The 20,729-nt window shown below is 30.2% G+C and overlaps 1 protein-coding gene across 1 annotated transcript; it reads right to left on the bottom strand.

The window, feature by feature from the left end:
• LOC137811451 (respiratory burst oxidase homolog protein A-like) lies at positions 1-9,126 on the bottom strand. The gene is made up of 14 exons (XM_068613216.1): positions 8,054-9,126; positions 7,788-7,947; positions 7,298-7,346; positions 5,818-5,931; positions 4,584-5,003; positions 2,693-3,079; positions 2,496-2,591; positions 2,209-2,324; positions 1,794-1,961; positions 1,528-1,687; positions 1,161-1,358; positions 898-1,026; positions 681-759; positions 1-605 (listed from the first exon to the last, which is right to left on the bottom strand). The coding sequence occupies exons 1-14, from the start codon at positions 8,646-8,648 to the stop codon at positions 496-498; spliced, it is 2,781 nt and encodes a 926-aa protein (XP_068469317.1). The 5' UTR covers positions 8,649-9,126; the 3' UTR covers positions 1-495.
• Positions 9,127-20,729: the final 11,603 nt, after the last annotated feature.

Here is a 20,729-nt window from a genome sequence, read left to right as displayed (position 1 = left end):
AAAACGAAAAGTCTGCATGTGTTTGTTGTCATTTCCTTTTTTTTATAAGTAATCGTTTTCAAATATATTTTATTAAAATATTACAAAACGATTATTTTGTCAAAATAAATTATCCACACACCCTGTTGTACCTATGCCTTGCTCCTTAACCAGAGCACTACCTAATTCCTTTTACCACTTTCAAAACTGTTGTATATTTTCTATGCGGTGTGTATGCCAATAATCTATGCGATGCGCCAGAACGAGGGCGATGTGTTAAGTGTTGCTGAGGTCTTTACGGGCAATATCTCCTTTGCGCAGCCACCACATGTATGATGAAATGCCCAGCCATCTTGCTGGCCGGTATATACAGTGCCTCATCATATTCTGTGCTTAAGTTTTTAGCTTATTGAATAAATCTTATAATCTGGCCGCGACAAGTTGCTAAAATGAAGGTTTAAGTTGCAATGTACTTGTGTTGACTGGGTACAGTTACCAAGATACTTCCAAATTCCCTTAGAAATGCTCCTTATGGAACTCAAATTTTGTTTGACCTTTTTCGTTGAACTCAAAGCAGAGCTTGCTCAATTCTTTGGCCAAAACCGGTGCGCCACAATAGAATACTCCTGTAGCAAATTGAGGATGTCAGTACAAGATGAAAACAATGTCTATAAATTTATGCTTGATGAGGATTGCCTCACCTATTCGTCCATTGCTGTGCTTAGAACATATTCTAGAGAAAACCTTCTTCCAGTTAGGCCTAGCAAAATGAGTTCTCACCTGGTAGTAAATTTAGAGGAGCAAATCAAGGTTTCAAATCAACATAGTCAAGACTAAAAAACAAACTCTGCATGACTCTTATTTTTCCGAAACTAAAACGTATGAAGGTACAGTAACGGCAAAAAATGAAAGGCTTACCCTTGTCCCAGAAACAACATCAACTCCATTTTTTGCGTGGTTGAGGGCTTGCACCATAGTAATGAGGGCGGATCTGGCATCGCCTTCCTCGTATACGCTAGTTAAGTAGTTGTGCATCTCAATAACACCCTGAAGTCCATAAGTTGACATTGAACATTAGCTAAATGCAAATATGACTTACTCATCTGGCAGCAGAGGAAATGAATACTTCGAACTCTTCAAGAGAGAGTCTTAAAAATATAAATATTAATAGCAGTCAATACCCTTTGATCAAGTTCAGCAACTTCATTCATGACCCCTTTAAACCAATCGAAAGAACCTTGTTCCCTTGTCACCCAGTAGAAATAAGAATTGGTAGTCTTGAGTGTCTTCTTCCGTTTCGGAGAAATCTTACTAAAAGACGGGGAATCTGAACTCCCAGTGCTAAGGTCTGAACCTCTACTTGAATCGGAGACTAAATCCTGGATAATAAGTAACCGTGACGTTACTTTCACAGTACATAAAAACCTTTGGAGATTGGTCAGTTTAGCAAAGCTTGTTGTATCAAACACCATACTGTTTTTTTTAAGTACATTTTTTTGTGAAGAAGCATCAATAAATATTTTCTTAATGGATGCGCTAAAAGCTCACCGCCAGCTCCTCCATTTTGACAATATTGTTGAGAAGATCTTTTAGAATGCTAATAAAAGGTGTTGCTCCAATCCCGAGACCGACAAGTAGTAGGACATCATAGTTTCTGTAGTCTTGTGCTGGCGCACCGTAAGGTCCATCTATCCTTAGCTTTGGTAAGCTGTGTCAATTATTGATACCAAGAAGATGACAGGAATCTGAGCATAAAGAATTTTTTCAAAGGGCGAAGTTACAAGGCAAACATATATGGCAGGCCGACCACGTACCATTTCTTGGTGGTTTCATCGGCCCTGAGAAGGCCGCTCTTCCCAGCTACGGGAGGCTCACAGGCTGCAGAGAATACCTTTCTGAGCTCCTGCGTCCAATCTCCCAGTTGCCTTATGTGAACACTCAGGTAGTCATCGCCAGGGGCAGAGGTGATAGAAAACGGATGCCTGTCATACATACAGTGTATTTTTAGATATGAACCAACGTAACATGAAAAAGATTCTTAAAAAGGTAAAATAGAAACAGTAAGAATTAAAAGGTGATCTCATAACAATTCTTTTCTTTTTCGACATCTTAGAGGGGTTCACCGTTAAAGTACTAAATTCGTTTTCTCCATTTTGTGATTATAATTTACATGAAGCATGAGAAGTCAGCTACTGTAAAGTAATGTAGGAAAAATAAATAGCAACCTACCACTCAAATGGAGAAACAGCAGGACATTGTACAAACATGTATTGTCCACTCTTGTAACGAAATTGAGGTGGCTTCGACATTTGCAATGTCAGAACATTTCCAGTATAAATGGCAACCTACAATGATGTTTTTTCACAAAATATGATCCGTAAGTTCGAGTTGCATCGTTTTTTTTAGCTTATTGAAACCAGTTATCATCTGGTCCCTAAAGCTTTTGTAACCAAAAAAAGTAATTTTGATTATTCTTTTAGAAGCGCCTGAGCTTTTTTTTTTTTTTTTTTGCTTACCTTTATAAGACGAACTGTATAGAAACCAGAACGGAAGAATCTCAACGTTCTTTCTCCCAAATAAAGGACGATTGGAACTGCAAGATACATCCATGTCTGAAAAGAGATCAATGCCTTAAGTAACCAAACCGACAAGGAAAAAAAAAACTTGAACAATGCTTCTAAATAATTGAAATTTGATACTGAAACTTGCATACCGTTTGAAGGTGCCATTTGCGCTCGAGATAAAGATTTACACCATGAACGATGAGCAGGACATAGACAATGACAAATAGATGGTGCGAATACCAGAACGCATTGAAACCAGTGAGCCTATTAAACGGTTTAGGAAGCTTAATAAGATTTCTTCTGAACCACTTCGTTGCAAGAGTGAATGCTATTGCCATCAAAATCACCATCAGAATTCCAGTCACGCCCTCAACCCCCTTAATGAGGTCTCCGTAACCGGGTTTGTGATCACCAAATACGCCATTCAAATACTTCTCATAAATTTCTTCAGACGAATTAACAAGTCTTGGAAAATCACATGCAAGGTGATTCCCGGCATGAAGTATCACACCAATCAGTACTGCTGCAGCAATTGTCTGCAAACAAACATAAATTATACATCCTTCCTATAATTTATATAAGAAAATTTGAATATTTTTTTTAAAAAATTATTACATTCTATTTCTTATAACTTTTTATAAAATTTTCATTTTAGTTTCGGTTATTTAATTTTGATGTAACTGTTATTTTTTTATAGTTATCATCAATTAAAGGTGGTGACATCACTTTATTGTTGTAAATAATGATGTAAAAATTATCATAAAATATAATAATCTTGTTATTCAATATGTTTTTAATGAAAATAATAAAAATTATTTATTATTAACGATAATATTATTTTACATCAACTATAAATTCTTACATGAAGAAAGAAATAAACAAAATAACTTAGCAAGATAACATTTTACATGATCGACATAAATAAATTAAATAATAAATAACTAATTAGAAAAAAAAAAGATTTGATACTTAATAATATATAAAAATTTAATAAATACCCTTACTCAAATTTGTGAAAGACTTAAAATTTAATTAAAAATAAAATGTATTTTTTATTTTCCAAATAAATGGGAGTCAAAAGTATTATTTTCCTTTGACATGGGAGTAAAAGGTATTCATGATACAGTAATAATAAGATGAGCTTTGCGAACAAATTCTATAAAACAACTAATTCTTAAGATATGTAACTAATATAAAATAAATAAATATTGCAATATATATTAAATCTCTTATTGTCGTTTCAATACCTTTAGATCAAGACTCTTAATAAGGATCAGAAATCCCTAAGAAAGCCTTACTAAACAATACAAGTGATCTTACTATAGGCGGCTTAAGGAGGCACACGAGGCCACTTTGGAAAGATTGTTATGGACCGCCACTAACTTTAATATATTGAACTTGTTTTGGACTACTTCTTCATCTATATTTGCCACCCCATACAAAACATAACATACAAATATTTTTTTATCCTTTTTTTTATTACCTCCATAAATTTATAAAATTAAAAAATAATATAAAAAATTATAAATATTTTAGATTACATAATTTAAAAACTAATTTTGGATTTGAAAATAGTTTAAGAATTATGAAATCCGTAATATATTTTTAAAAATAGATTACATAATTCGAAAGTTACTCTCAAATTTATAAAAACTTCTGAATTATATAATTCAAAAACTAATCATATATTTTAAAAAAAAAAACTTTCAAACTACATATTCTTGAAACTAATCTTATATTAAAAATACTTTTAGATTGTATAAAAACTAATTACGCATTTGAAAAAAGTTTCTGAATTACATAATCCGAAAGTTAATCTCATATTTGAAAAAACTTTCAAATTAGGTAATTCGAAAACTAATCACTCACCAAAAGTTTTTTCAGAAACTAATTACAAATTTGAAAAAAAAAACTTCAAATTATATAATTCAGAATATTACTGATATTTTTGGAATAAAAAATTTATGAGGTGTGAGAAGAACATACTAATATATAGGAAGAAGCAATCCTTGTTTTGTGGTGGTGTAATGTGGAGCGTACCTTATGAAAGTTGATGTTATCATCGAAAGGTGCGATATAAGCTAAGTTGGTGGACCTGAGCCAAGTTATGGTATTTCTGCAGACGGGAAAGAGTATGAGTGCCATGTTGAACTTGAGTGTCTCAGCAGCACCTTTGGCCGCGAGAAGACAGTAACCCATGACATGATAAGCATTTTTTCGCTTGTAGTCCATGAATTTCCACGTAAACAGCCCAATCATCACGGAAACCCACACTGCTAGAATCCAAAGCCTCCTCCAATTTTCTTGCAAATAGTACATCACCCTGCGGCTCATCCTGCGTATCGGGCTTCTTCCCCTTATTTGTAGGTTCTGGCTCAAAGCTTGACTCGTGTAGCTTAGTGCTTGACTGTAGTTCAGATACGTATCCTTTTGTAACAGAAGCGTCTCCAATTGCCATAGCTGCCACAACACAACCACTATTAAAATCTCACAAAACTATCAGAGTTTGAGTCCTATATTTCAAATTCTCCATCATTGTTAATGATTCTATTATTTCCCACGTATAAAACAAAAAATGCAGCACGCGCAATTACGAGTTTAAGAAATATATATGATTGCGGAATCAATTATGATGAAAGATATAATGGACATTAGAAACACAAACATCACTCAACAACCATTCTTAAAAACGTTTTAAAAGCATTTTCATGCTAAATAAGTATTTGTACTTTGCTTTTTTACATCGAATATATATAAAGGAGCATAGCTGGTCATGCGTGGACTTCATTAACCAGTATGAATAAACCTAATTAACAAACAAAACAAAAGTTGTCTTTTTATCTAGAACACATTGTATAAAATATTACAAGCATTAAACATATTATTAAGTTTCATAAGGCTTTTTAGTTTGACCAGGACCTTTTTTGTAAGGTTTTTATCACATTTAGATGGTAGGTCCTTACCGTATAAATTATTTTTGAAAGACTGTGAGAAGTAGTTTTTTTTATAAAGGTTGAAATATTTTTTTTATTTAATTTATTTATTGATGATAAAAGATTATTATTAAGTGTTTTCATCAAAATACTTAAAAATAAATAATAGTTTTTATATAACAAATAATTTAAATTAAAAATTAGCAATGAAACCAAAATAAGGTTAATCTTTACCACGTACTAATATTTTTTACTATGACGTAATGAAGTATATAGTGGAATTAAACATATGAATGTTTTATTGATAAATTCAAATGTTATAGTTTACAGAGAATTCGAACCTCAATGTAGCCAAGTCTTTCAGGGTCTAACTCTTCCATGATCAGGGCTGCGTATTCTTCGGCTTGCTCTTTCAATCTGGATAACTTATTTGCTGAAGCGCTTAGCATAATGATCTGAGAAATCAAATATAACCATTTGTTTAATACAAGTGTTATTTATTTTAAAGAGTGATATTATTTAATTTTCACAAATTTTTAAATTGTCGCGTGCCGCAAATTCATCAGGTTTAATATATGTCGAGTGATATGTATTTTTTAGTTTTTCTGCCATTATTATTTTAAAATATTATTCTTAAAACTCACACAATAAATCCTACATTATTTTTTTTAATCACCGTCTAGCTTAATAATAAATATTCATTCAATCTTATTTCTGTATTAGTGATTGCTTCATTGTATAAATAAAACAGTTTTCTCATCGGCTTCATCCTTTCTCACTTCATCTTATAGGCTCAGTTTCAAAATAACCTATAATTTTCTTTTGGCAAAAGAAAAAGTTCTACCATTATTTTACCAACCCCGACTTTGACTGAAATCGGATCAAACAACTACGGGCGACAAATTTTGTTTAACATTTAACGTAAAATTATATTCTTAATACCTGAGGATGCCAACATGTACCACAAAATTGAGAATGTTAATTTAAATTATTCAAATTTTAAAATATTAAACTAAATACTAGCGAGTGTTATGTGCTGACGCCTACAAACTGGTGAGATTAAAAAAATTCAAGTCAATTGGTTTAACTTACAAAACAAGCACGGAATCATTTGGGTGGAAACAATTATTTGATGGTTTGACCGAAGGTTTAACGTAAATGTGCACTCTGCCCAATCCCACCAACAGCACTGAAAGCGTCAACTTTTTAAATTCTAAGAAATTGGTTTAATCAGGAAAGTGGGAGTGGCATCTGTGTGAGCAAAAACCAGAAACTCATTGGCCTTAAAAGGAAAATTGTTTTTGTATAATTAAACTATAAATATTTTTATAACTATTAGAATATAAAATTATTCTAATATTTTTACAACTATTAGATTATTTTTACAACTATTTTTACAACTTTAGGAGCCAAAAAGTTGATGGTGATAAAATATAAAATTACTAATTTTTTTTATAATTATATTCTATATTTTTTACTTAAAATTAACATCATTACGTCGTTAAAAAAATTAATTTATGTTTTATAGGATTTTATTTTTATTTTTTCATTTAAAAAAATTAAATTAAACATTCTTAATTTATTATTTTTATTATTATTTTGTAAAAAATTATTTTTTTACTTTTAAAATGATATTAGATAGAAAAAAAAAGTGTTAAATACATAAATAAAAACAAAAATGTGATTGATGGAAAATAAAAGTGAAAATGTGTTTTTACTGGTTAAATAACCAGGTTCACCTCATCCTGGTTATTGCTATGGTTGATTATCAAAACTCAACTTGATTAGAAGCAAGAAATGAAAGTTCTGACAGAAATGTACCTCTTTCACTTCTTCTTCGGTGATTCTCCCATCTTCGTTCTTGTCCACCCTATGAAGGTGATTAGGATTTAAATTAGGCATTTATCTCTATTGGATACAAATACGTAAAATCAAAACTTAAACATAGATTTATCTCTATGGCAATTAAAATATTTCATAAAGTTAGTTCATTTAAGTTTAAATTATTTAATTAATTGATTAATTATTTAAAACTCTAACTTTTCATTTTGCTACAAAATTATACGTTTAAATTCTGAGCGATTAAAAACGTAAAAAAATAAGAAGAAGAAGAAGACTAAACACTACTTTTTCACGTCGCAGATCTTTTCATAAAATTGAGAAATCCTTAATTACTAAAGCAAATAACGAAAATATTTTAGAAGAGTGGTTTTAATTTAAAAGATAAAGATAGGAAAAACTAACGTTAGAAATTACTTTTAACGAACTTTTTCATTTTTCAAAAAATATTATTTAGTCAATCTACGCTTACATATCAAAGAAGATCTGGAGCCGTGAATCAAAGCTTTGATCGGTAATTTGCGACCAGAATTCGCTAAGCTCGTCTCTGCTGATCTTTTCAACACTGAGTCTTCGTCTACGACCCAGAGCATCGAACAGTTCCAGAGCGAACTCCTTAGAGTCCTTCATCCCTTCAAAAAATAGAAAAAACTCTTGAAGCAAAAGCCCGAACAAAGGAGTCGAATGCGAACACGAGTAACGCGATAATCTCAATTGAAAATTGAAAACGAATCCAACCTATGCATTGCGCAAAATCGGTGCGGTAGAGAAAACCGTCCTTAGCAAGACTATCGAAACTGCTTTGCACCTGGTTCCAGGCATCAACGCCGTTTGATTTACTGCTAATGAATTTCAGTCCACGGAGTGCTTTCATCGTACCGGAGCGGTTGCGCTCAAGCTGAGCGCGTTGCTTCCTGATATCTCGCCGCACCAACGCCGTTTCAGATCCGCCCTGGCTCCACGGGAACCGCCGCAGCTCCGCCTTGAGCTCCTGCGAGAACTGCCTCGCCTTCGCAACCGCCTCAGCCTTAAGTTCCTGCGAGAACTGTCGCCACGGGTTGGGAGAGCTCCTCCTGATCGACGGCGACCACGCGGATGACACCGGAGTTTCGTTTCCGCTCGGAGCATAGCCGTCGTCGACGTTAACGACAGTCACCGGCTCAACGCCGCGGAGAACGACTGTGTGATCGTCTTGAACGTCGAGAGTGACCTCGACGTACTCGTCGGCTACGGAGCAGGACTCAGTTCCCGGCGAAGTGGCGCCGCTGACGAATGCAATCTCCGGCACCGTGTCAGACGCCCAGCGGCGTTCGTGCTTGGGAGCAGCGTTCATGATGACTGAAAACAGAAGAATATATAGTTCAGGTACATACAGATATTTTAATATAACGTGATATGAATTTGTTATATAATGCGATGAGGTGTTGGGGAAGCTATTGGGAGGAGTTTGGTTGGGGATAGGAAAGGAGAGAGGAGAGGAGAGTTTAGGTGTATGTGAGGGTGATTAATGTAAGAGGAAAGAGGTAGGAGTAGAATGCGGTGAGCATGAGAATCCACAAAGAAAACGACAATAACTTGTACAGAGCTTTTTTTGGAGAAAAGAAACAAAATAGTTTGACCAAAGAAAGGGACAATGGCTTTGCTTTTGCAGAATAAACCAAGAGAAGCCAGACACTGTTGTTATACATTTCAGAACCTGGTAATGGACTCGGGAAGAACAAATATTACGTGGAATAGAGAAATGTGTATGCAGTGTAGTTGGGAAGAAGAGAGAAACCACCAAAACCAAAAAACGACGGTGTTTTCTCGTTGTTGTATATTTTGCATAAAACTGGGTTAATGGGGAAGCGGTGGAAACGGAGGGGGGAGAGAGAGTGGTGGGGCCGGAAAAGGAAAACGAAGCTTAATACTTTAATGGTAGTGGGACCCAGATACCAGAGTCTCCCAAGTCCACGACGGCATGGATGGCCGAGTAAACTCCACTCACGGTTGTCGCCATCAGTCCTATTGTTTTTAGAGAAAAGTTTTTTTAACAGCATCTACAGTAAAACGGGTGAGTCCGACTCATTGTTGACCTGTCAAAAGTGGGGTGGGCGGGCTGACCCGTTAAGGATGGGCGGGTTGACGATACGAGCTACTCAGTCACTTCTCATTTTTTTATTTTATTTTAATCTATTTATTTTATTATTATAATTATATAATTTTTTGAATAATAAAAATATAAGAAAAAATATTAAAATTAAATCAAATTTTAATATTTTAATGAAAGAATGTTTAATAACTACTTAAATTATGTATAAAGAAATTAATATAAATAAAATTTTATATAAAATATTAATCATCACTAATTTTTATTTCAAAAACATGAGATTTTTTTAAAAAGTTTTAGAAATAAATAAATAAATAAAACAGACTAGTGAACCTGCTGAATTGATGGATATATATAGATTAACGGATTAAGCGGGTGCAGCCTATTTTACCATCCCTATTAAGTACTTCTTTAAAATTATCTTGCATTTGTAGATGTATATTGAATAGACACTTGATAAACATTAAAATGGTTATTATGACCATAATGTGACCATTTTGATTGTATAAAATGTCTTAATTGCTCAGTTATATTATTGAATATTTAATTACCCAGTTAAATATATTGAAATCATTAAGAAATGTATCTTCGTTTAATCCAAAATAGGTACAATTAATAAAAAATTATATATATACACGTACGTACATACGTGTGTGTGTGTATCATCGATCTAGTGCATAATAGAATTTATAGAATATTTATAACAGAAAAGAAATTGTGAAAAAGGAGGAATAGATAGTAAGAGTAGATAATAGCCAAAAAGGCAACCCATAAGTAGACTACTTGATTGTGGAAAAGATTGGTATTTGTTATTAACAACAGTGAGTGCAGGGCCTGTGTATAAATGAGGCCTCAAGTGTCACGTTTTCTGGTTTTGTATGAAAATATTATAATTATGCTGTATCTTTCTGCAGATACGTGTGTGTGGGTCTTAATTTTTCTGTATATACGAGTCTCTCAAAGACTTGTAAACTGATTGGTTCTAAATAATCTGAAATAGCTCAAGACTTTAAGCCAAGAATGACTTGCATGTGGGGTTGAATGACTTAAGGAAGTTCACCAACCTAAATTTCCATTCACATGTTTTCCTGTAGATATATGTGCAAAACAAAATAAACCACACGCACAACAATCTATGCCAGCATGGGGTTTGGTGAGATGCGAATTTATAGACGCAAAGCTGCATTTTTGAATCCGCCATCTCCCTCAACCTTAACCTTGTTACCTAATGGTCACAGGATGTCATTTATACTTATATAGATAAAACGAGTCTATATAGCATCTAGTATATTATAGAGTATCTGGGATTGTTAGGTACTAACAATTATTGGTGTTCATCGCTTTCGGTTGTTATTTATGTTTTTAAGAATTTTTTTATTCCTTAGTGTTTGGTCTCAGAGTAAATCTGTATAAAAAATTTAGATCATCAATTAAGTATTTGTATGAAGAGTGTATGATGTAATTAATAAAAACTTACCTTGAAAGGTTTATTTATAGTGTTTGATAGAGTCACTAAAAAAACGCAAATTATATACAGATGATTAAATTATATACGGATGATTATATAGATCAAAATCTATATGTAAAGTTAACATTATATACGGATTTTATTATGTATGTAAACAGATATTACATGGATTTTTTTCGTAGGTAAACATTAATAATATTAATAATATTAATAATATGAATATAATATTAGTAATATGAATATAATATTAATAATATAAATATAATATTATTAATATGAATATAATTTATTTTATTATTATTAATATAATTTATATTATTATTATTAACATAATAATAATAATTATTATTAATATAATAATTATTATTATTATTAATATAATAATAATTATTATTAATATAATTTATATTATTATTATAATTATTATTATTATTAATAATAAGTATAAATTATATTAGTAATAATATAATAAGTATAATAAAAATAATAATATGATCAAATAACTTGTCTGGTCCAGTGGTTAATGCTTATTTGATCACTTAAAGGATTTGTTTTACATACGGATTTTGGCTGTATGTAATTCGCGTTTTTCTTGTAGTGTGTATTATTTGACTCATGATCATATCTAGCACGTATCTTCAATAGATTAATGTTAACTAATTTTTTGGGATGTTGTCCAGAAATTGACTAGCAAGAAAAATAAGGTAATCAACAAAGCTAGCACACAAAGTGAACTTAGGGAAAGGTACTAGAATTGGATTAGAAAAACCAAAACTGCACTACATAATTTTTAGGTATCAAAAGATATGATTTAAAACAATTTATGCTGAACTGTAGAATGCAAATCTTGAAATTTTAACCAGGGTCAGTTCAAGATCTTAACTGAATTTTGGCAGCAATTTCACTCTATGATTAATCTTGTTTTTACATGAGGTGGGCTCCTCCTTTTATAGCAATGGAGGACCGGTCAAATGAAATTCAAATGCAAGGGAAATAGCTTTGGAATGTCCACCTAATGCATCTTGGCACATGGATCATATGAAACATATTTAACATGTGTTGAAAAGCTTTTTAGCATATGTTTCATATAGATCATATAAAGGTAATCGTGCAGTACATTTAACACGTGGAGCGTGTGTTAGTTAATAACAATGTCGAGTAATGTAACTCACTGGATTCCGATCGATATACCTTCATATCTCACTTAGCTACCATTTTTCACTCAAATCATACACCTAAATTTTATCATCACTAAACACCACAAAAGGGAGGACCAATATTGCATCCATATTATCTTCACTTCTAAAAATGATGAAAAATTAGTTAAATACCGAATGGGAGGTAGAAAACAGAAACTGGATAGGATTCTTTCTTTATTGTTTTAGCAAGTAAAATACTAAAATAAAGGTTAATTGTGTCTAACATTCGAATTGTCAGTGTACCCTATATGTTTTGGCAGTATTTGTAGTTTTCTAATTCTAACTACAACTGGCTATGACCGTAGAATTAAAACAGACAAACAAAAACCTTTTCAAAACACTATCCTCTGTGTTTGTCTCTAGTATTCTCCAATTTTGATTGATTATAAATTGATATCGCAAACAAAGACATTTATTTCTTTAAAATTAACCAGAGTTCAAGGATTTTTACATGTCAGTATGCAATAAATGCATTGATTATGTTATTATTTAGAAAAAAAAATAAACAGACGAAAACTTGATGCATCAAGCTTTCTTAGAATTTTAATTCAAGAACATTATGATGGTGCCGGGCAGGGGAAACATCGTTTTTGAAGATGATTTCAACTACTGGGAGTGTTCTAGAACCTTCTTTTGTTTGATGAATGTAAAAACTGTGTAACAGAGTTATTGCTAAGTTTATTCATATTCATATTCCTAAATAAGTTTATCTATCATCTTTGATGTTTGAGATAATATTAATTATTTTTCTGTTAATTATGCATTTATTTTTCACTAAATTGTGAATTATGGAAAAGAGAGAAGGCGAAGTTGTTCTAGAAGAGCATTACGTATAAGAAGATGTGAGGAAGCCATCGCAAACTTCCAAGTTTCAAGTCAATTGCTCACCAACTCCTATCCTCAACAACAATTGCTTATAGGCATAAGAAAAGGAAGAAAAAAAAAACATTATTAATTTTTATGATTGAGATGTCCATTTTTTTCCCAACAAATTTACTTTTATTAAGTATTCAAAAACGTCTTTCACAAGAATATTAAAACCAATTGAAATCGACAGAACAAAAACGTAGCTGATCATTTTTTTATTCATAAATTTTAGGTATTCAAAATCGTGGCTAATAACTAGTGCTGCCAGTTGTTGCCCTGTTGCCAATCACACCATTTCGTTGCTTGATTTTAAGGCAAGAAATAAAAAATTAAAAAGAAATAATAAGTTGAGAAAAAAAATATATTTAAAGAAGTTAAAAAGAAAGTGTTTTAAAAAGTATATCATATGATTGATTGGATAAGAAATAAATAAAAAGAATAAATAGGAATAGATGTAAGTATTTTTATTTTTTAAATTTATTTAGTAATTAATGTGAACTTTTATATCACAATTTATTTAATAGTCCCAGTAAATATATTTAAATTTTAAAATTTTAAAAATATTTTATAATACTTAATTACATTTTTTTATAAAAATAAATAAATATGATCCATGGTCTAACCTTTATACGTTGGAAAAAAAATCTTTAAAATCTCTCCTAAATAAAAACTTTAACTTATTATCAACAATAACTAACAAAACACTAACAAAACACTAGCAAACACTCCACCAATAATAAAAAGTTTAACTAATAACTCAAAATATTACTTAATCAAATTCATATAAAACTCATATAAATCAAAGAATCAAGATAACAGAAATAAGAAAAAACAAATTAAAATAACTCAAAATATTACTTAATCAAATTCATATAAAACTCATATAAATCAAGATAACAGAAATAAGAAAAAACAAATTGAAAGTACCTTAAAAATTATTCAAGAATAAAACATTTAATTAAATTAAAATAAACATTTCTAAATTATCAAGCATACCACTAAATTTAATTACATATGACATAAAAATTAGTTACAACATCACACCATCTTTAATATTCAATTACATATTACATATAAAAATTAGTTACAACACGAGCAAGTGGTTACAGAACTACGATTTCTGCATCAAATAGGTTCAATTTATCCATTGATCCACCACCTCTAATCCAAATGCTTTATACACATCATTGTCGTAAAATCAATTATAGTTTTATTAATTATTCTCTCCTTTATTGATTTTAATTTTATTTCATATATATAATACAAAAAAAATGTATTGGTAATCTTTTAAATGATTTTTAGCCCATAAGAAACGGGTAGGGATGAATGAAGACGGATCATAACGAGAACATAAAATAATTAAACTGGATTGATTTAAAATAATAGAATAGTTTGAAATAAATTAAAATGATTGAGTATGGTAGAGAAATTCTGCGTCACACTATATATTATAAAGTATGCAATGTAATTATTATGTGCATATCAGAAACAGTTATCGGCGTGGCCAAACGAGCACTCAGCATTTGGTAACTGCATATCTGATATGTGATTCGATTTTAGTAGTGACTCATACGTAAACACAAACATATTAGTGAAATAATTATATTTAAATCTTCATTGTTCTAGAATTTTCGGCCCATTTTAATAATTGGAACTATACAAAATCTTACGCCTCTCTTAAATGGTGTATTATACACATATAATATATTTATAACAAACAAATTGATAAAGTGTTTAATTAAAAAAAAATTATTAAATTTTTAAATTTTTAAATATTTTATTACGATTCTGACGCAATTTTTTAAAAAAATACATTAATTTTTTTAAAACTCAAACTTTTAATATAATTATAAAAATAAGGAACAAATTATTTCGAATCAGTCATAAAAAAATATTTTTATGTTACAAAGAAAATTAAAACATACTCGTACACATAAATTTTTATTGTCAATTTATATAATATATAAATTTTTGTTTTCATATTTTACATTTTAAAAATTATACATATCTCTGTATTTATATTCATATCGTATCCATGTCTCTATCAATCTATACTAAATAAACACCAACTTATATTTACATATTTGTGTGTGTTTAGTAATATTTGTTTTAGTGTTTATATGAACACTCTTTTCAATTTTAAATAACTTAATTTTCTAAAACTTACATTAAAAATGTTTTCATTAATAAAAAAACTCTGACTGTAAACTTGTGGTGGAAAATCAAAAGATAAAAAAGTATAACTATAAAAGTTAAAATGAATATTTGAAATTATAAAAACTAACATTTTTTTTTTCGATTATAAGAACCAAGAGGGTACTTATTTTTTATTATAACTGTTAAGGCTATAAAATATATCCTAAAGTTAGATATGTAAACACAATAAAGCTTAGCAAAGTGGCAAACTCTATATTAGTTACCTTGACTAATTATGGAAGATTGAGGATGATCCCATAAGTATTAACATTTTTATAAAATATTTTTAATTATGCATTTCTAAGAATGATAAGAACTTACAATAAACTAAATATTTTTTTTAACCCAAAATTTCATATAACAATTATCAATTTTTATTGTCACCAAAAACTACTTTAAGAGACAAAAGGAGACTGGCACAATAATTTTTTTCTTTAATAAGAACCGGCTTATTTTTCGCGCATTTATAACTTATGTTGATAAGATCATACTAAAAGACTATTTTGTATTTAAAAAATAAATTTTGAATTTTATCTTTTTTAAATATATTTTGAAATATTTTTTTAAAAATTGTTCTAGACAGGCCAATAGGCGATCTAAATCCAGAACAATAAAGGTAGTAAAAAATAAGTATGTTCTTAACCTAAATTGATATCGGTCTGTGAGGTTTTATCTAGTATATATGGAGTCAGTCTTAACCCCGTGTCTGCCGTTATGATTATCTCTTTATTGTCTGGTTAATGTTAATTAATCCAAATTCTCGTCTTATACTATTTCTTTTACATTATTCATTTACATCGACCTCCTACCTAAATGATAAAGGGTCAACCCAAGGTCCATAACTCAATAAAAATATACTGGATTACATAATCTAGAAGATATTCTTGGATCTAAAAATACTTTATAAATTTTGTAATAAAAAATATCTTTTGAATTTTGTAGTCTTGAAAATATTTCTTTTATTTTTATAATTTATAATTTATTTTTAGAAGAAAGTTATTCTTGATTATAGAATTGGGCTGAAATTACCTTCTAGATTCTATAATTTAAAGTTTTTCTGGACTATTCATTTCAAAGTAAAAAAAGTAAATAGAATAAAGATATTTTTATTATTTTAATAAGTATGGGGGTGGACAAGAAGTTATGGAGCTGCAGGAAGAAACAGCATAAGAACCATAGTCGCAAAGCCCGTATAATGTGTTGGTCTTATTTTTTAGCCCACATAATAAAAGATTTAGGGCAATTGCTTCCTGCACCGTATTATATTACTACACCCAATTTCAGTATGAAAAGACGAAAATTTCCTTAAATAAAATGGGATACATATAAAAATACCTTTTAGATCTTCTTTTCTGGAATATGTTTCTGAATTTTCTTTTCTGAAATAATTTTTTATATGTGGATTTTCTTATTTAGAAAGGAATTTTGATTTATTTATTTATTTTTTGAACAAAATAATCTTTTCTGGAATGTAGTATATTAACAACTCAACAACTAAAAAAATTAGTACAGTGAAAATGTGTTTCTGCGATGTGCTATTTATTAACATTCTCTTGTTTCAATGAACTACACAATAGTCTCTTATGCAATGAGTTTGAAAACCCATGGCAAAAAAAAAAAACCCCTATATCATAGAATTTTGTTTATACTGTGTGATTAATCTGAAATACAACTTACTTTTTAAGAAAATAACTTCCGATATCACATTAATACGATCACACTTATATTTTTAATTCAAGTTAAATAGATTGCATTCTTTGAAGTCAGTTATGATATAAAAAAATTAATTGAAAATAATTTTATTTTCTTGTACAAATGATCTATTTAATTAATAATTTATTTGCTTTATTTCACACTCGCAATTGTCTATTTCTTATATACAAATAACAAATTAGAAAAAATTAATGATAAAAAAAACTTTAATGATAAAAAAAACTTTATGTATTGGCAACGTGAGTCTATCACAAAAAACAAATTACCATGTATTTATGAAGTTCGGACACTCCTATTAAGTGACATGTCGGTGTCGAATATCGATCCGTATGATATTTGTAGGACATATATTCATGAAGTGTATGATTATAAAAATAAGAGACAAATTCTTTTGAATCAGTCATGACAATTATCTTTGTGTTTAAAAAAAATTTGAAACATACGTGTGTACATAAATCTTTATTGTCAATTTATATAATTCATAATTAAATAAAAATAATAAATAGATTAATATCTCATGTCCTACATTACATTTTAAAGATTATACTTATACCTGTGTTTGTATTTGTATTTATGCTACATTGTATATAAGTTTGTTAATGTTGTTGTAATAATTATAAAGTCAATCATCCGTTTTGATATTGTCCGCTTTAAATATTTCGTAACAGTTTTGTTTATTTAAGAAAAAAATATGTATTTAAAGAGATAAGACTATATATATTAGCCGAATCATAACAGTATTATTTAGTATCATTTATAGTGCATAATTCAACAAGCTAGTTCACGTGGTTGACGTTTAGAAGGAGTATTATGAAATATTGGGTAAAATATTTTCCAAATTTGGCAGCGATTGAGATCTAAGCATGACCCACTATAATCACTATCGTTGAAACAGTAATAGGGCCACGCGTCCTTCATGCATTATTTTCTCAGATGACCTCAACATACTTCCATTAATCTCCCATTCGTCCCTACCTTACTTGTTTGCTTCAGAAAAAATAAAAACTAAACTAAAACTTATTTTATAAGAGTTTAAAATTCTTGTTAACCACGTATATGCAAAATGATTATGTTAATTGTAACACAACGATATTGATGTATGTTTGGATTCTCGTAAGGTTTTATACATCCCAATGCATAAAAAGAAAAAACAATAATATCCATGGTTCGAGGGAAAAAAAAGTTGTTCAATCTTAAGTTCAAGAGATAGTATCATTAGGGTCAATCACCGAAGTATTGTCCGCTTCAAAAGTCGATACTCTGTCACAGTTTTGTCCTTAAAAGATATATTGATGGGTTGGAGGAGGAGAGAGTATATAAACTGCGCTTATTCTCGACTCCTGAGCGATGTGAAATTATATTGACTAACGAAACAAGTTCCCAGTCGAGGTCTAAGGGAAGTCGGTCCCTAGCTGAGGGGCTAAGACGAAGGACGGGATCCTAAGAAGTAATTTTTTGAGTCTAAGTCTTTCAGTCTTCTTGCCTCCAAGTATGATGGTCTTCTGCTCACTCCAGACCTCCGAGCCTCATGGAGGGTACTTGCGAATACACTATGATGATCAAGTGTGCAATATGCAGGTGAGTAGATAGTGAAAAATTACCTTTAGTGTTGGGGTCCTCTCTTTTACTTATACTTTTTGGATGGGTTTCAACTGTTATGGGCTTGCATGTGGGTCAAAATGAGGGTCCAACTATCCCTTAATTATGGTTTATCATTTAAGTGTGGTTTATTTTAAGTTAATTATAAGCTTATGAATTGTTGTGTTCGGGTCAGAGAAGTTGATTCGATCTTCTCGGCTATTCGGCTATATCACTCATCTCGATCATTCGGTAGTACAAAAATATATTATGCTCACTTTTAGGGTTAGACAAAAATATTCATTGTCACAAATTAAGATTATCTACAACTTGTACAATTAGAAAAAATTGATTAGAGATAAAGACATTTTATACTATGTAAGTGAATGCAAACATTCCCTTATGAATCGATTTTGTAAGGCTGAGTTAGGTTTAAAATTTATTACTTAATATGGTATTAGAGTTGTTTATAGTCTATCTCAATGAGAATTTCTAGTCTTATTAGACTCTTATCGGACCATCCATACATAAGTCTCACACACGAGTTGACACATGTTGGCGATAAAGAATGTGTTGAAAATCTTACATTAACTAAAGATAAAAACATCATAATATATAAATGAATATAAACCTTATTTTATGAATTATGAATAACTTTATAAAATTGAGTTACACTTAAAATATATTTATTCATATTGTTGATTTTGGCTTAATCCCAAGTCCAACAGCGGTGGGTTCATTGTTTGGGAAGGAGGTTTGAGGGTTATAAATTAAACTCTTCTCCTTCACTGTTATATATCCCAATTTGTAATATCTTCTCCCATAATAATAAAAGTGAGTTGTTTTTGCTGTGCTCGAAGATTAGGCTAAATTGGCTGAACTCCGTTAACAATTTTCTGGTGTGTTTTTTCCTCTTTATCTCTTTTATTATTCCGCTCTGTTTATTCAATATTATTTGTCGGGTAGCTCTGTTTTAGTGGAGAAATTACCCGTTTTTCCCGACACATATTTCATATCGTAAATATAAAAAACTTTACTAATATGAGTTAGATGACAGTAGAAATTGATGATATTTTATACATTTGTTTTCTTGTGTGTTTGATTTTTGAAACAACAGTCTAAAAATATCCCGTTTGTTGATTTGTCTTGGTCGAGAAGCAAGTATACAAATTGGAAAGCATTTGATGAAAAAGAACGTGGGTTTGAAGAGATGAGAGTGGTGAGGCATAAAAGCGTAAGGTAAGCACCAAATATGGTGAGCAATGGAAATGCAGCACGGGTCGGTTTGAAAGCGCTTCCTCTTCTTATCTTTAACCACAAAAACACACCAAAGCCGTGTTTCAACTTTCAACTAACCAACCCAAACACACAATCACAATCATAATCATGTCTGCCACACAACCTTACATTTCCTATCACTATCACCTTCAACAATGAAAGATATAAAATTATCGTGTATTTGAAATATTATTCGTTTTAGAAGTAAAAAAAAATCTTAATATGTAAACTCCTAAACAACGTGAAATTATATTGTACGTACCGCAACATTAATTTTCTTCAAAAATTATATTTTTATGCTTTTAAGCAAAATAATTTTCTTAAATTAAAGAAGCTTAATGAACTTTACAAAATCCAATAATTCATGCACAAACGAAACTAAAAAAATTAGGTATATAGTTAAACATAATTTATATGCACGAGGTCCCTCATCGTCTTTGGTCAAACCAATTATTGTCCTATGTATTTAGGTAAGTGTAGCACACACCATGTGACCAAAAGCAATTTTCAACCACTTTCTCATCTGTTCTACCCACTTCATTATTACTGTTCTTCGTTTATTTACTCAACCCTTTAATTCTTATAAAAAAAGTTATTAAGTTATTGTACTGTTTGACTACGATCGGATTAAAGTTCGATAGTATGGATCTGATCTAACCATGATAACGGGTCGGGTTAAGAATATAATTACTGTTAAGAAAGTTATTACAATTTTATGAAAAAAATTTACGAGTGTTATATAAGGATTCTATATCTCAAAAATAAAGGTAAACATACTATATTTTGATATTTTTTATACTCTTACGTAGTATTATTAACAGGTGAAATTTTTTCATCTTATTATGATTTTCTTTTCTGAAGTAATAATTAAAAAAAATAATCTCGAATACCACCTCTAACATTCAATCTCCATTTTTTTGGGAGAATAGTTTTTATTAGTATAGTCTATGTTTTAGATTCTTCATTCTTCAATAGTCTCATTTAGTTTTAAGTATTTTAAAAAAAATTATAGTCAGCTAAAGAAAA

This window comes from Phaseolus vulgaris, chromosome 2, assembly GCF_000499845.2.
Source record: "Phaseolus vulgaris cultivar G19833 chromosome 2, P. vulgaris v2.0, whole genome shotgun sequence".
NCBI classification, from domain to species: domain Eukaryota; kingdom Viridiplantae; phylum Streptophyta; class Magnoliopsida; order Fabales; family Fabaceae; genus Phaseolus; species Phaseolus vulgaris.
Note: the sequence above shows the minus strand (reverse complement) of the source record. Positions and strands in the feature narration are given on the sequence as shown.

Coding starts and splice junctions, on each gene's coding strand:
- LOC137811451 (XM_068613216.1), bottom strand. CDS start 8,648: ATGAACGCTGCTCCCAAGCACGAACGCCGCTGGGCGTCTGACACGGTG. Junction 7,948..8,053: donor CGATTTTGCGCAATGCATAG/GTTGGATTCGTT, acceptor TATTTTTTGAAG/GGATGAAGGACTCTAAGGAG. Junction 5,004..5,817: donor AAAGACTTGGCTACATTGAG/GTTCGAATTCTC, acceptor GTGTTGTGGCAG/CTATGGCAATTGGAGACGCT.